At 41.1% G+C, this 17,820-nt stretch overlaps 1 protein-coding gene across 1 annotated transcript; it reads right to left on the minus strand.

Annotated features, from left to right (window-relative positions):
- Positions 1-2,146: 2,146 nt before the first annotated feature.
- On the minus strand, positions 2,147-17,777 carry MFSD4B (major facilitator superfamily domain containing 4B). The gene is given in 5 exon segments (XM_065911641.1): positions 2,147-11,268; positions 11,270-12,480; positions 14,142-14,258; positions 15,537-15,705; positions 17,400-17,777. Coding segments are annotated over 5 exon segments (1,737 nt in total). The 5' UTR covers positions 17,583-17,777; the 3' UTR covers positions 2,147-11,211.
- Positions 17,778-17,820: the final 43 nt, after the last annotated feature.

Genomic DNA, 17,820 nt, shown 5'->3' on the forward strand with positions numbered 1-17,820 from the left:
CGTCCTTTGTCTGGGGTCTGAGCAGTGGGCTCACCAGGCCTGCTGTGGCTCCGAGTCACACGTATTCTTACTGACTTACCAAGACAACTAAGCATCCCGAGACCCATAACAACATGAGCTTAGTTAGGGTGTCCCACCTGGCCTTCCCGGCCACAACAGTTATGAAAAAAAAACAAACAACTAATCATTTCCCTTTTGTACACGGTTGCTTTTACTAATGAACATTATTTTCTTATTAAAATTCCCCACTGTGGTTGCTTTACTTTTTCTTTGGCTGTGTGGTTTGAGAATAATAATAACAGTAGCAAATATTCGTTGTGTGCTTAACTGTGTTGGTTTGCTAGGGCTGCCATAAACACATATCATAAATGAGGTGGTTTAAACAACAGGAATCTTTCCCATCATTCTGGAGGCTCTGAGACCAAGGCACTGGGAGGGCTGGTTTCCTAGGTGGCCTCTCCTTGGCTTGTAGGTGGCTGTCTTCTGTGTCTTCATCTGATCTTCCCTCTGTCTCTTCTTCTGATAAAGACACCTGTCATACTGGATTAGTGTACACCCTAATAAACTCATTTCAGTTTAGTTGCCTCTCTAAAAGCCCTGTCTCCAGTCACAGTCTAGGATACTGCGGCGGGGATGGGGGTCAGACTTCAACATCTGCTTGCCTGTGAATGCAACCCAAGGCACAAGAATAAGCAATGCAGCCCAGGTTATAGGCAGCAGAGTCAGAATTTAAATCCAGGCTTCAGATCAGAAGACTCTTCAGCACTATACTGCACATGAATTTTTGTTTCCTGTATTCTTCTGAATCCATTAAAGTTTCCCAAAGGAGAGAGAATTAAATGGCTGCGATAGTAAACCAACAGAAAAATTCTGCTCCTCCACCAAAAAAAAAAAAAAAAATTCCACTCCCCAAACAATTATCATTTCCAGTGGAAGGTACCAAAAAATTCCACTCCCCAAACAATTATCATTTCCAGTGGAAGGTACCAGAGGGGCCCTGCCAGTCCTCAAATCTGTCCTCGTGAACCACAGTCTTTTACCCTACCCCATCTTTCCAGCCCAGGGAACCCTTAGGAGCAGGTGGTGTGGTCATTCGGTCTACTCTCATGCCTAGCCAAGTTCATGGAAGATGAAATGGGTGTGCAACAATTAACCAAGCCCCTGCTTCCTCATGAAAGCATTAGGGACCATGTGATGACTGGCGCTGGACCGTCAGAGTCAGTTATGCTTGAAATCCTATCTGGCCCAATGCCGAGGCTTCTAGAGGTTTTTATTTATGATGAGCCAGAAAAGGCCAAGCTTTGCCCACAGTCCCTGGCACGAGGCAAACGTACAAGAGGATCCCCATGCAGAGTGAAGGGCACAGCTGTAAATTAGGTCACTAAAAGCAGAGACAGTAATGGTCATATAAGGACACCCAGAACGTCACCTACAACTGCTCCCACAAGACAAGGGAGAACGTGGTCATTGAGTTCCTTTCAGTTTAAATGTCCCACTTTAAAAAAAATATCCTTTTCTAAGACCCCCATAATGTATGAAGGGGATAAGGAAGTTGCTGTATACCTGAGTAGCAATCCAAGTTAGAAGTATTTAGCCAAACGATCACCGCAGTTGTTTTAAACAAGTTAAGAAATAGGCAGTCTTTCAGCTGCTGGGCCCTGTACGACGTGGCCCAGCTGCTGCCTGATGTGCAATTTGAGAATCTCCTTTCCATTCTGAAACAAAGACACACCTGTCATCCTCTTAATTAGGGAAGTATTAATATCATTCAAGTAAAAAATTAACTAAAGCTAGTAATAGCTTCTTTGGTGGACTTGTTAGCAATTAGGTCATAAACTTCTTAAGAGGAGCTGAAGGGCCAAAAATGTTAGCTGTCATCAGAGATTTCTAGATGTCATTTCTAAAATATCCATGTGAAGTGAAAATAAAATACTATTTCCATTTTATGAACCAATACACTATTGCACACATTTTGGAGCACTCATAATCTAAAACCTGGAAATATTCTTGACTAATCTCTGGAGAGATAGCAAGCTTACTTTTAAAAATCCATGAAATGAGACACAAATCTTATTTTTAACCAGTATCAGTGTTTATTTACATCAATATTTTACTAAAGCAAGCTTTTACATTGTACAAAGCCATGTAAACAGTGAGCAGGCTTAAATCCAAATGTAATAAATCTACAAGTTTACCACTCTTCCTCCATTAAACCCCCCAAATCAAAAGTGACTAGCAAAAACCTGTCTAGAAGGGCAACTTCCAAAAGATCTGGGTTTGGTTTCAGGGGGGACAGAATTTCAACCAGTATTGATTACTCCCTTTAACTGACCAAGCAGCAGTGGCAATAACACAAAATAAGAGAGCTCTTCCTCTCCATTTCTCCTTCAGAGAAAGTACACAGGATTTCAAGCATCCATAAAAGAAACATGATGTAACCAAGCTGTAAATCACCTTTCAAAAACCACTGCAACAAGTTTAGAAGTTTCAGTTCTCTGCTTCGATGAAAGCAGCAGTTCTCAACCTCTACTGCACATTACTTTAGGGGGTACTTTAAAAAATATCAACATTCAGGCCCCACTTCACACCAATTAAATTCTTATTTAAGAGAAAAGGCTGGCATCAGTAGATTTTGAACACTGTTAGGTGATTCTAACAGCAGTTAGGGTTAAAAACCACTGGAGCAAAATGGCTGATCACTTGACCAGGGGATAAGAATACATGCTGCAATCACGTATTTCCTTCAGGCTGTTTTTCCTCCTAGAGTTTATGGGGTTTGGAGGGTGTAAAAGCGAAATGTCACTTTGCCCTGCTTCTGTATGACTAAGCTCTTTTCCTTATCACAGTCTGCAGACACTCCCCCTGCCCCTCACCAAGATAAAACCCAAAGTAACAGGGTCACCTACCTGGCTCTGATCTCAGAAACAATAAAACCACGAACATTTTCCATTAAGCCTGGACTCCGTAACAAACCAATTCTATCCCTGGCTTTTGCTGCACTGGTATCTGAAGACTTGTCACGATCTCTACAAATATGAATATGTCACGACCTCATGAATATGTGCGGGATTCCCTGACAGCTCAGTTGGTAAAGAATCTGCCTGCAATGCAGGAGACCCCGGTTCAATTCCTGGGTCGAAAAGATCCCCTGGAGAAGGGAAAGGTTACCTACTCCAGTATCCTGGCCTGGAGAATTCCACAGACTGTATAGTCCATAGGGTCACAAAGAGTTGGACACAACTGAGTGACTTTCACTTCACTTTCTATGAATATGACAAACACGTAGGAGAGTTATTGCTTTTCCATTATGAACAGACTAATGCAAACTTGTATTGCTTTTTTCCTTAAATGAGTTTCTACTTAGCAAGTCAGTCCTTCTCTTGGAAGTAAACTTTTCCTTTCCTAAATGCTTCTGTCTCTGAGTTTATCTTCACTAAGGGTAAAGGCCCAAAGAGTATACAGACCCAGAACTCGGTAATCCCCACCTAAGGAAAGAAAATTCTCAAGTGAATGAGAACCGGCTCAGTTAACCCATAGGTGTTTGAAGGTGTGACCCAAGATTCCAGTTCAACCAGAAATGTGTCCTTTGGCACCTCTGAACAATTCCCGAGATCTCAGACTCCCCTGCTGCAGCTTTCTCAGCAGGTGTTCACTGTATTAACCTCAACTGCACTGTGCTAAATCACTTTTATAAAGCTCTAAATCAAGAATCACTTCAGAGATTACATGTAAAAATATTGGAAATGAACAGACACAAACCTACACCAAGGAAACAAGAGCCTGGCTCTTGTCAATACTTTACTGACTTTTCCAAACTGATAAAACCCTTTACAATAGGCTTTATTGATGCTTCAGCTAACAAAGACTGTCACAGCAAATCCTACTTGAAACAGTACAGCATAAGCTCGATGCCAGCAAGCATCTCACCGGGCTTGTCCTCTGCTATATTCCCGCGGCAGATTACTAGGCACAGTAAATGCTCAGTCGCTTCAGCCGTGTCCAACTCTTTGTGACCCTAGGGACCACAGTCCACCAGGCTCCTCTCTCCAAGGGATTCTCCAGGCAAGAATACTAACTAGAGTGGGTTTCTGTGCCCTCCTCCAGGGGATCTTCCCAACCCCGGGATCTAATCTGCATCTCTTACATCTTCTGCATTGGCAGGCAGGTTTATCATCACTAGCGCCACCTGGGAAGCCCAAATGCTCAGTAGATCACTGCTAAATAACTAAAATGTTTAGACTTGGAAATTTTTCTGGTTCACAGAGATTAGAGCTTTAATAAGATCTCTTGCAAACTGGGAATCCTCTTTTATCTCTCTTAAGCACACATGCTACCCTATTAAGAGAGAGCTTTTGTCCTTGACAGAAATCATACAATTCACTACCAACCTTGTCTAATAAGCTCCTCAAAAAAGATCTACCATTGGATGTGACAGTTTTTCCAATTCTGATTGAAAACATGAACCAGACCATTTCCCTAGAGCCTGACAATTTGTATCGCATTTGGGCATCTGCTAGCAAATATCCATTAAACCCAGCACCACTCCAGGTACAGAGTAGACAGGGGAACTTCCTGTCTGGTTTTAACAGCTCCTGTATCAGAGCAGTAGGGAGAGACGTGTTGAGATGGCCACTCTCTGGATGGGAGCAACAGGCGCTGATCCAAGAGAGGCCAATTAACGGGCTGGTCAATAACTCCTGAGGCCAGGCTCTACCGAGTAAGGAAAAGGACAGCTACTCAAGTCAGTCAGACAGGTTTCCTCCGGAATTTGGACTAGAGGTATAGACAGGATGGAACTGAGGGAGGAGGAAGAGGGAGAAGGTCCACCAACAGGCAGAGCTGCTTTGAGAAACAGGCAGACAGCAGCCTGGCCCCAGCACCGGGCCCACTCCAGCCGGTGGTTCCCTGACCACACACTGTCTGTTCCAAGGTGGCCAGGGGAGTCGGTGTCTCCAAACAAAGGAGAACATGACATGAGACCAGCCATTTAGCAGAAAATGGGGATCAAAATTCCAAAATACATGATAATGATACTTGGTACCCCAAGGACAGGAGAGGAAGTTTCATTAATACTTAGTCTATAGGGCATAGCACAAAGTAAGCTCTGAGCATAAGCTTAGTGAACGAACAAAGACTGGAAGCAGAAACAACAAAACTGTGAGGTAGATACCTGACATTCAGGTTCATTTACTCAGGGTGTGGGTGATACTAAGCTAATTATAATGCACCAAAAGCCTGCCTAGAGTTTGAAGCGATACTGTTTCCCTCTTCCTAGTGGATTAGAATAATATCTAAGCAGAATAATAAAAATAAAGCACCCCTCAAAATTAAAACTAGAATCATCATATGATTCATCAATTTCACTTATGGGGATATACCTACAAGAATTAAAAGCAGAGACTCGAGGACGTACTGTATAGCACAGGGAACTATACTCAATATTTCATAATCATCTATAAGGGAAAAAGTCTAAAAAGAACACAGATACACATATATGTTTATATATATCATATTTATATAACATACATACAACTGAATCACTATGCTGTACACTTTAAACACAACATTGTAAAATCGATTATACTTCAATATTTAAAAATTTAAAAAGCAGGTATTTGTACATCAATGTTCATAGCAGCATTATTCACAACTGCCGAAAGGTGGAAGCAAAGCATGTATCCATCAACATATCAACAGGGAAACAAAATATGCACACAACAGAGTATTGTTTATTTTCACAAAGGAAATTCTGACACATGTTGCAACAAGATGGACCTTGAGGATGCTACACTAAATAAAATAGCCTGGTCATAAAAGGACAAATACTGTTTGTATCCACTTATATGAGGTACTTAAGAGCAGTCAAACACTCAGAGACAGAAAGTAGAATGATGGTTGTCAGGGGCTGAAAGGAGGGTGGAATTGGCGAGTTACTGTTCAATAGCTTAAGAGTTTCAGTTTTGCAAGATAAAAAATGTTCTGCAGATGATGGCAATGACTATAGCACAATAAAGAGAATGCCCTTAATGCCACTGAACTGTACACTTAAAAATGGTTTAAATGATAAATTTTGTTATGCGTATTTTATCACAACTAAAAAGGATTAAAAAAAAAAAGAAAGCACCTTATTAATCTCAACAAACTGTTCAGAAGCTAGAAAGCCCAACCCCTTAAGCTACTCATGTCATCTTACAACTTCAAAACATTTCTCCAGGCCATCCATTAACTAACATTACCAAATGCATCAAAGGCAAGCTGCAATAATTTAGAGAAACTGAGGCATTCTGCAATTAAAAATGTAAGTCAAAAGGAAGACAGGAGACAATAATAAGAATCAATAGTCACAGCGCAAAAATCTAAGGGATCCTCCTCCGTGTTGTTGAAGAATTAAAAAAAATAAAAAGGGCAGAAATACAGGACAAGAGAAGACAAAATTACGATCACCACAGGAAAATGTTGGTAAAGAACAATTCTCTTCCACTGTAAAAATTCAGTGTTACACAGTTTTAAATTATTAAATATGAAACTATTTAACCTAAATAAAAATCCAACTCAAGTTCAACCTAGCTCAAATGCCAACTGGCCAAAGTGCATTAAAGGAAAGAGCTTAAATATTCCTTCTGACAACCAAGTCACTAGCTTTGGTTTGCTTCTTTTTTACCCAAGGAAACCAAAACCTTCTCTTTTAGATCACCAGGTCTTTCTTAAATGCCATAATTTATATTACGCCATTTGACAAGGTATCTATCACAACCTGACCCCAGATAGTAGTTAATTAATCTCCAGAACAACAGGAAATAAGCCTTCCCAGAAACACCTTGTGTGATGACTTGTTTGACGCTTGGTTTCCCCCACTGGAGCTGTACTATCTAAATATGGCAGCCACCGGCCAACGCAGATACTGGACGACAGTACCGCATTAGAGAAGTTCCATGAAGGCAGGAAATTTCTGATCTCTTCACCAGTGTACATCTCCCATAGAAACTATCAAACAGGAGGCATTCGATAACATGTGAAATAAATATTCAACAGCTAATGCAGCAAATGGAGAGGACTGAAGAGAACTCAGTCTTAGAATAGTGTATATAAATGGAGGGAGTTCCTGGGGACTGTAGACTCCCAGAGATTTAGGGTCAGATTTAGAAAAGCTAAAAGAAAACAAATGAAATTCCCAAAAGAAGTAGCAAAGAATTTAACATTCCCAAAAAGTAGACCTTGCTACCCAAAGTGTGGTCGACCCATGGGCCAACAGTACCTAGGAGCTTGTTAGAAATGAAGAATCTCAGTCCCTAACCCAGTCCAGCTAAATTAGAATCTGCATTTTCAGAAGCAATTCTAATATAAAGTATGAGAAGCACCAGTCTATTTCTCTATCTTTCCAGATTGAGCAAGTATTCTTCACTCAGCAAGTTTGAAAAAAAACACTGCACACAACTACATGTAAATTGACAATAACCTTCATAAAAATTTCAATTAAAAGAACAATTGTAACAAACTTGGAAATCACACAGTAAGCTTTTCTGTATCCCTTCCCTATCACCTCTACCTCTGCTACATCCCCATAAGAAAATATCAGACACACACAGCATCTGTGGGCTCCACATACAAACATACACACACACTCACAACAAAACATTACGGACACATATTATGAACAAGGGCACGTAACAAACGACCCCAGAAGAATATACCTACTTTCACTAAGAATTTTAAGCTCTATTTTAGTAATAATTTTTAAGTGGCAGGATTGAAAGCTACATTGCTATGATAAAACAAAAGTTCTAGTTATGAGAAAATTATCCTGATTATTCAATAAATCTACTTGAAACAAAATTACTTTACATGGAGTCTGGGTCTCACATTTTTCAGGAATGTGTTGATACTCTATTTTTGTTCTTAATAAATTACAACTATTCAAACTAAAAACCAGTCCACCAAATGTAGTATCAATATAACCTAGACAGAAAATTCAAGTTGTTTCTGATACTTTATCTGAAAGAAGTAAATTTTTTTTACCCCTTACCCTTATCTTAGGAAACTAAGCTGATTAGAAATGTAAGAACTTTCTAGGTATTTAGGATTATGATTACTTACATTTGTCCCTTAAAAATTTTAGGTACTTCCCTAATCTTCTGCCATGACCTTTTTTATACCTTCAAATATAATAAAAAATGATTATTTAAAAAGATTTTTCTTTAAAAAATAACAGGGATTGAAAAATGCTCTCAAAGTCTTCTTGAACTTTACTATGAAAATACAATTAGACTGAAACTTACTAATTTCCCTCATATTAAGCTGCATTTGAACAGGTTAAAAAGCACAGTGGAAAAGGGCACAAAATAAAATCTCAAGGAAAAAAGCCTAATTCTGAGTTAGGTTTATTGGCCTGGTCTATGGGGAGTTTTCCATTCCTGCACTAGAACATACGATGGGTTGTATCTATTATCACTTTTGGTGACTGCTGAAGGATTTTTCCCCAGCTAAAGCTTCCTGGCTCCCCTGAGTTTTGCAAACACTTGAGTATAGCAGACACACCCTAAGGTGACCCCCAAGAATCAGATACATCCATATACCAGCCTCTTCCCTTGAGTTTGGGCAGACTCTGAGACTTCCTCCTAGTTTACACAATCTGGCAAGGGGGACAGGCTGTCACTCCCATGATTACACGGTATCATTAAAAACCCCAGCTCAGTCGGCTCCAGTGAGATTCTCCTGCTGGCTTTGGAGAAATAAGCTGCCATGCTTCGAAAAGATCTATGAGAGGGCCACATGGGATGACCTAACAATCGAGACAGGTGCCTGCTAACAGCCAGGAAAAAAAAAACATGGAGATCTCAGTCTACCACCACAAGGAACTGAATTACTGTCAAAAACCACACGGCAGAGAAGGGAAGCCCAAGCTCTACAAAGCACAGCTCTTCCAACAGCCTGAATATAGCCCATGAGATCCTGAGCAGAGAACCAACCCAGTGAAATCAGACCCAAATTCCTGACTCAAGAAAACTGTGAGGGTAAAGAAATAAAAGGTCTGTTGTTCTAAGCTGTTAAATTTGTGATACAGTAATTTGTTACTCAGAAATAGAAAACTTCGGTATTGGTTACTTGAGTACCAGCAGACACTTACTTAACTAAGAACTGATTATTAGGATGAAGGCTAATTCCTGGAATTGTACTGTCTTATCTTTCCAATATGGAAATACATTATCAAACTTTAACAATCCCTATAATCTCACATGGCCATTCACATTTTGGTTTGTGGAATTCTAATGCATTTTTTGTGGATTTCCAAGTTTTCTACCATGTTCTTATTACCTTCTTTCCCTGAGTTGCACTTTTACCCTTTACATGTAGATGCCACAGGCTGAATCCCTATTCTGGCAAGCCACCCAGATGCCAAACAGTTGCTACTGCCTACATTCCAATAACCTGAGAAAGGGCAGTGAGTGGAGCAGAGCTAATCTCCAAGTTCTAGCTAAGAGAAAAGGATAGAATAAAGACAGCAAGAATAGGCTTTTCACTGTTAATTTCTCCACCAGCCCTCTCCAAAACTGTCAGATTGTTAAAATGAACCAATAATGGACAGTGGTCAAGAAAGGTACTATTTTCCACTTACGAAAAAACAAAGGCAAATGTACAGAAATTAGTTCAAAAGTAGACATACTGCAACCAAGTAGAAATTTGGTATTATTCAGCACAAAATGTGCTAAGAAGAAGTGAACAAAATCTGTCATCAATGCCAGTCATTTATCAAAGGATACCCTACACCAGATTTGCCATGCTCACGATCCCTCTTAGGCCCTCAAGCCACTTTCAAATCATTACTTTGATTTCCCAGATATTTCAAACTCAGGAAAGAGGAGGTCCAGAGGGCTGACACAGGTATTCCAATCACTGGAAAAGACTGTGTCTCATGGTAAATTAAATTAGCAGCCTAATTTACAGTGCTTACAACGTGACTACCAACTAGTCTCTGTAAGGAGCAACTCCGAACAGCAGACTCATTCCCAGACCGTCATTGAGGTAAGCAAAAGGCCACAAGAGACCCCGTCCACAGCCCTACTAACATAGTAACTCTGAAACAGCTTTAAAAACTGCAACAAGGCATCTCCAAATCCTGTGTGAACACAGAGAAAATGAGCATATAAAAATAACTTCTCTTCTTAAAATGTCTGTAAAAATAGTACAATCTCCATCATTGAATGAATCACTGTATTCACTGAAACTAAGACACTGATTGTAAAATGCAACATTACTTTATAGAAGTATATGGGGAAAAACTCAATTTTGTCACATTAAATGATCACTGATTTTAACACATACTTTGATTTCAGAGATGTTAAAAATGTGAAAAAAAGGAGCATCTCAGAATCAATGACATACAGTACTAAAAACGTATTCCTCAGAATTATTCAAATAAAGTATTAAATACTGAGTCTCTTAAATTGACATCATTCATAATCAGTAGCACATTCTTAAAGCTATTCATTTTTTTTCACTTCTCATTTGAAATGACGAACGGAGTGGCACTTATATTCATCTCTGACAGACATCTTGCACAAACTGTAAAAATGAGGGATTCCCAGTTGAAAGTCATCTCACTTTCATTAGAGACCCAGACCAGGAGATGAGATAAACAAGGCCTACCTAAGTCAGATGACTGAGTGCAGGGCCAGACTAGGAAGCAGAGTGGAGGTCTGAAGCCAGGTCTCTAGGACCTGTTCTGTGCTCTCTTCATAAAAATCTGAAAACATCACTAATTACCATTTTTTGATTCAACACTACAGAGTAAAACAATTAATAGAAAACGCTGTCCATTTTCAAAGATGTCTTTTTATGAAACGATTCTCAACTTCCCTGGCAGAATACTGATGATGGATAATTTGTTTGGCTAACCGATTCAACTACTAAACAGTTTTGCTTTATCCGAATGGCACACCCAACTTCTCAAAAACAAACGCCCTCTCTGCATGCTCTGAGGAGGGGTGAAGGCCATAAAATATTACCTAATCAGCCACATGCCACCAAACACCAGCCTCACAACAGGATCCTGCTATATGAGATCACTCGTTCTCTATGGAAGGCTCTGGGGATTACAGAACATTTCAAAACTTTTTAGCATTTGCTATACTCGGACCTAGAAATTTTGATCCTCAAAGCTTGTTGCAAATATGTTATGACTGGCCTCCTTAGAACTGGTGATTATTTGAGGATTCAGTAAATAATCCATCCTCTCAAAGCATTAGTCCCTTTTGTCCTGGTTTCTTGCAAGGTAATTCACAGAGGAGTTGCCAGTATTAACTGGAGAGGATTCAAACATTAACACATTTGAGTAGGAATGGTTGGGGACTTCAGCTGTAGGCTCCATCAAAATATTTCTAGATGTCTCTATTACAGAATTCCTCATTGTATCATTCATTTCAATCACTTCAAAGTCCATTTCATTCCATTTTTCTGCATCATCTTCTTCATTCTCTTCCTCATAGTCATTGAGCCCAGAGCTAGAAAGCAGAGCTTTCTGGTCCTCACTTTTCCTGTGTTCTTTTCGCTGACGATCAAGCGGCAAGGTGGCTAATTTGTACAGCACAGGAAATAAAATAGCAGTGGCTACTGATGACCCCAAAGAGGTGTACAAAACTACAGGCAAATCAGGGTATTTGCCTTGAAGAATTCCAATCACTGCAGGAATAGCCATTTCTCCCAGGGCGGCACCGACTACAAAAAATGCTGCAGCTTTCCCATGGATGGTTGTGTACTGCTCAATCCAAGACACTCCACTGGGGAATGTGGTTGCCATTGAGGCCCCATACACTGAAGTTGCTATCCACAGACAAACTGGGCTCTTGTTGAAAAGCACCAGAAATAAAGATGAAGTCAGGCTGCCAATGTTGCTCAACACAATCATGGTTCCAGGTTGTAAACATGTAGCAAAAAAGATTGCCATGCCCCTGCAGGCTGCAAAGGTCCCCCAGAAGATGGAGTTCAACCCGGCCGCTTCACTTTCTTTCATGCCAGCATGGGTGGTTGCAAATGAGAAAACGTAAGAGCCATATGTTACCTCAGCTCCAACATAAAAAAAGAAGAACAGGAAAAGGAGACAGAGAAGCGCGTTGTGATATTTGGCTCTTCGAGACCTCTGAGCAGATGCTCTTGCTTTTTCCTGCTTTGAGCTTTTCTTTAAAAACAGAGCGAAAAAAAAAACAGCAACTACAAAAATATAAGCCCCGATAACAGCGTAAGCCCACAGTAAATTCATATCGTCAGGTATTCCAAATAGAGATTCCGGGTCAGCTTCAGATGATCGGTTGAAGGCAGACTGGTCAAAGTCAGCCTCCGTGTGGTTTCCAGCAGACACCGTCGTGCCCAATGCCAACTTAGCCAGCAGCGGGGCCAAGAAGGCACCCAGGGCAAAACTGAAGTGTAAGGCCTGCATGTGTGGGGCTCCTCTGTCCCCCCAGAGCGCCAAGATTAGGACGTTACCACCTATCAATGAGAGACGGAGAATGACTTCATTACAGCAACTTGGCAAAAAAGAAAAAAGCTCATTACTATCAGAAAGAAATATTTTACACGGCACAAGAATTACAATATTCTAAGCTATCAACTGTGGCAACTAAGTCAAGTCTATGGTTAAGGAGCTCTAACTCCCCAACACTACCAGGGAACTCTCAGCCCTGGAACCTCGCACACTCCCAAACGGATTCTATAATCTAGCAAAGCACAATCGCCTAGAGCCAAGTACAGGAGCCCAAGGCTTTTTACAATATAGTTCCAATGCCGGGCTTGAATACTTTGGCCACCTGAGGCGAAGAGCCGACTCATCAGAAGAGACTCTGATGCTGGGAAAGACTGAAGGCAAAAGGAGAAAAGTGTGGCAGAGGATGAGATGGTTAGATAACATCACCAACGCAACGGACATGAATTTGAGCAAACTCCAGGAGATAGTGGAGGTCAGAGGAGCCTGGTGTGCTGTAATTCACAGGGTCACAAAGAGGTGGACACAACTCAGAAACTGAACAGCAATAACACCAGGCTTAGGAGGGTGGGGGTAGGGAAGGATATTTATATTTACTTACCCCTAAATATTTTAAATATATATTACATAGTAATACACATTATTATATGTTATTATAATATATATAATATTATATAAATATATTATATATGTTGTATGTATTAATATATATAAATATATATTATATAGTAATATACCATCATCATATAGTAATATACTATCATCAGATAGTAGCCAAATGACCAAATTTTTCTCTACTGGAAATCAGTAGCCACTTGAGAAAAATTATTTATGTATACAGCAGATGCAAAACACATATTCAGAAACCTGAACATGACAGGACTCTGCCCATTACAAGAAACAAGTAACAAGGATGCCTTCTAACATCTGCAGTTATACTGTCTATGTGTCTACAGGGTGAAGACGAGAAGCATCAAGTATAATTTTTTTTCTTTCTTTTTAATATATTTGCACATAAACATACAATTCTATCCTGTAATTTCACAACCAAATTAAGCCCAAGGTAAAAAATATTTTTCCAACCTATCAAATACTATGGAAGAGGCGGAGGAAGTTGGCTTTAGGGGTGAACAAATGTCACAAACGTTATTTAGTACATTTTAAAAGACAAAGAGACATGAGGGTAGAAACTTTTGAGAGAAAAGGAAAAGGGAAATAATACACAACATAGGTTTCTCTTAGTTCGAAAAGCAGAGTGCATTTTAATTTGGAGAGCTGCTTCTGTGTTTCCTCAGCCATGTAATGGTTCCAAACTTGGTCTCATCTATTAATTCATCAACTCCTGCCACATTACAATGACAAAGACCTATCCGGACTGAGAGCCTGCTGTCTGCACTGTAATCACCCACACCGGGGCCCCTCTCCTCTTTGGATACTGGAAATCAACAAACTCTCAAAGAACAAAACCCTCTGAATTCACTCTGTGGCTGGCTGCCCAAAAACAGGCACTCTACTTGGCAAGAAGGGTGGTACCAACTGGGAGCCCCCATGAAAAACACAGAAGGTCAATGTCACTTTAGGGACACTGCAAGTGACAATCTAATATCATCTGCTCTTCTTCTAGTAGAGAAACGCTACTCCCAGAGATGATAATCAAGGGCTCACTGACCTGTATCCAGAATGCCAATTGAAACACCAAAGGTGGACATCATGACGATAAGTAACACTGCGGTCTTACAAAATGGAACAAGATAGAGACCAACTGTGGTAGCGAACATTGACACCCCTGAGAAGAAAGGTCAAAGACAGCTATGAAAAACACTATTTATGGCAAAGGGTCATGGATCAAGTCAATATCATAAAAACTCTCAAAATGCAAAACATGCAAAACAGGTCAAATTAAAATTGAGCAATAAGGAATAGAGGAAAGGTTCTGCTTCTGTAAAGTTATTGCATTTAAAAGTTTCTATTATCTTTATGAACTATAAAGTATAAGCTATTCTAATATAAATACACTTCTAGTACTGCTAATAATCAAACCATACATTATACCACAAGGCAAAATTTTATAGTGAAACAGAGAGCTCAAAAATTATTTATTTTTAACAACCTAAAGAGATTTTTAGATAAAGGTAAAATATTGAATACAATTACGATAGTAGTTTGTAGTAGAAATGTATTAAACAGTGGCACTGGTGCTAAAGAATCTGCCTGCCAATGCAGGAGACACAAGAGAAATGGGTTCAATCTGTGGATCAGGAAGATCCCCTGGAGTAGGAAATGGCACCCCACTCCAGTATTCTTGCCAAGAAAACTCCATGGAGAGAGGAGCCTGGCGGACTATAGTCCATGGTAGCACATAGAGTCAGACACAACTGATGAACTGAGCACGCAGCACAAACAAATTTGTTTGAAGACTAGGGAAGGAAATGTAAGAAATACATTCTTTCAACCCACTATGGAAATCAGAGGGATTATTTACTCATTCATCAACCAGAGTAATTATCTCCTTACTTCCAAAGCAGTTTTGTCACAAAACTTTAAACATGTCAACTTATCCAAAAAAGAGTAAGTTAAAAGCTTTGCTGTCTATTTTGAGAGTGAGGTGGAGAGGCCTGGATTGATCAATCACAAGGAGCAGCTGGGACAAAAATTTAGCATTCATCATTTCACCCACCGTCCCCTCCCACCTTTGTTCTCAGCCCAGGGTCTAGTCTGGGCAGGTCTGAGTTTATTCTGATCTAGGGCCCAGAAGATCTGCCCTAAACACTGACAGAGCTCTTTAAACCTGGTCCAGCAGTGGTATCGAGACCACAGTGAAGGTCAGGAGGGCTAAGGATCACTGACACACTAGGACTAATCTAAATTTCCAGAGGCATCCAGCCCAGATTCCAAGCAACTGCTAAGATGAAAGCAGGCAGCAGAGAAATCTGGCTTCCAGTGAGGATGCCTAAACACTACTTTTAAGCTGTCAACCATTCTGCAAGCCAGTATGTTTCATATTTAAAAACAAGCTGTAAATTCCTTGAAAGCCTCAAAGAAGCTGAAATTGTCTTTTACTTACCCAAAAGGAGAAAATGATTCATGCTATCGAAAAGAACTCCACCAATCACAGAGCCACCCAGGTATCCAAAGGCACGGCCCACAAAAATCAGAGAAAGACTGCTGATGTTGCGGTTCACATTCGCTGCCAAGTCTTGAAACGTGGGTCCCAGTATAGCAACACTCATTCCCTAAAATTCAAACAGACAGAAGTTTTCATTTACAACCATTAAAATAATGTTTATGTATGTGATAGCTTTTTTCAGGATTAAAAAGGGAGGAAGGGACTTCAATGGAAGGTAGGAGATTAAGCCCCATAGTTAAGATAAATTAATAATGAACCTACTAACAGTACTACTACAGTTACAGACTATTTCTGGTGTGCCAAATCCTATGGTTTTTCTCATCTTGACAACTCTCAAATTAAAATTTTAAAAAATTAATTCTTTTAGCTTTTTGTTGCAATTCTGTTTCGTTTTTGAACAATACCAGAAAAGACCACAGTATTTCTATTAACAGTAAAATGTAACATTAAAAACATTTTTGAAAGTTTTTAGCAGTCTGAAACACATTGCATGCACAAATAACACAAAAATTGTGATGCTAAAAATTTAAGTTTTCAAGCCATCAAAATATTATCCCATTTTTGATGCTGTTAAAACAGCAGAATTTCTGGATGTACGTGGGGTCCTTCTTTTAAATTACATGTACAAAACATGCAAGAGAGAAACAATTTGAACTTTTCTCAATCTACATTTTCCTTCAAAGAAAACCAAAGCCTCAGAGTAGCCTGTAAGGCTTTCTTAGACAATATTACATACACCTGTATGCAACGGATTTAAAAATAAAATTTTATTGAAAGACATGTAACTTTAGCAAAAATTAGGGGCTGCAACCGGCTTTCACAGGAAATTCGTTGGACACTTAAAAAGATGTTTCCAGTCGGTCTCCATTTCAAGAATAAGTGATTCTAATTGCACAACTCTGCCCTTAACGCTTGGATGTAGCCCCTCCCCAAGACGGGGGCAAAGGCGAGAGCGAGCGCCTAATACAGGAGGGAAGGCAGCGCTCCAGCTGTAACCAAATTAGCCCCACCTGCAACGCATCTAACAGGACGAGGCACGGCGTTTGCATCGACTTTTCTTCAAATACAAATACTCAAAGAATCAACTCTGCCTCACAGAAAGACACTAAGTGGCCAGAAGTGACTGCTCAGCGAACTCACCCTCCCAACTCCCCAAGACCCCAATATTTAAGACAAGCGACTAAGGGAAGTTTTATGGATTAAGGTAACCGCCAGACGGCCAAGACGTTTGGCAAAATGCTAAACTAGCCTTGCAGTTGTTCGAGGAAAAACATTCAAGGATCAGAAAACTTGTTTTACATAAGATTGTAGGCAGACTACGAAACATTCCTGGCTCGACCACTTAACCGGCTGTGTGGTCCGAAAAAGTCACTCTCCCTGTCTGGGTCTATTTCCCCATTTGCAAAAATAAGGGGTCAATTCAGTCAAACGAATAAGAGAACCCAATAAAGCAGCTTTGTGCAGTAATTTGGGGGTTGGGTGAGCGCAGGAGACGACAGGTTGCGCGGCTATAGACCTGGCGACCCCTCTTGCATTCCCCCGACCCCACAGAGAGGTAGACAGGTTTGCTGTAACTGGATAACATTAAATATTACGAAAATCTATTTTACGCTTGACAATATTTCTCGAAAACCGTAATTGTGCCCATTTTACAGATTGCAAAACTGAGGCTCGGGCAGATGGATGAGCCCAAGGTCACAGAGTCTGCAAGCGGCGGAGACAAGAGCTCAGGAGGCCGCGTTCTCTGCAAGAACGTCTGCCCTCGTCTCGGTTTGGGAGGGTTCCAGCCCCGGCTCTCACCAGCCCCAGGAAGGCGGCACACAGGAGGACGGTGATGAACCAGCGCAGCATGCTGCCTGCCCGGCCGCTCCGCCGGGAGCCCACCACTGCCTCCGGCTCATTCTCCGCCGGGGCCTCGGCCTGGAGAAGCCGCTGCCCGGCAGCCGGGGCCCCGGCCCCACAGGGCTCCAGTTCCAGCTCCATCGTGGCGGCTCCCGAGCAGCGGTCTCGCTACCGCTCAGCTTCTCAGCGGAGCCTCGGGAACTCGGCACCCTGCCCCGGCCTCGTGCCTCCAGAGCCTGCGGTCCCGGCTGGCGCCACCTCCCCAGGGGCGGCCCTAGTCCGGGCGGAGGAGTCGAACTTTGGGACGCGCCGGCCGTCGTAGGCTGCGGCCGCGCGCCCGCCCTCACGCAGGGCGCCTGCGCGGATCACGTGGCGGAAA

This window comes from Muntiacus reevesi, chromosome 19, assembly GCF_963930625.1.
Source record: "Muntiacus reevesi chromosome 19, mMunRee1.1, whole genome shotgun sequence".
Taxonomy (NCBI): Eukaryota; Metazoa; Chordata; class Mammalia; order Artiodactyla; family Cervidae; genus Muntiacus; species Muntiacus reevesi.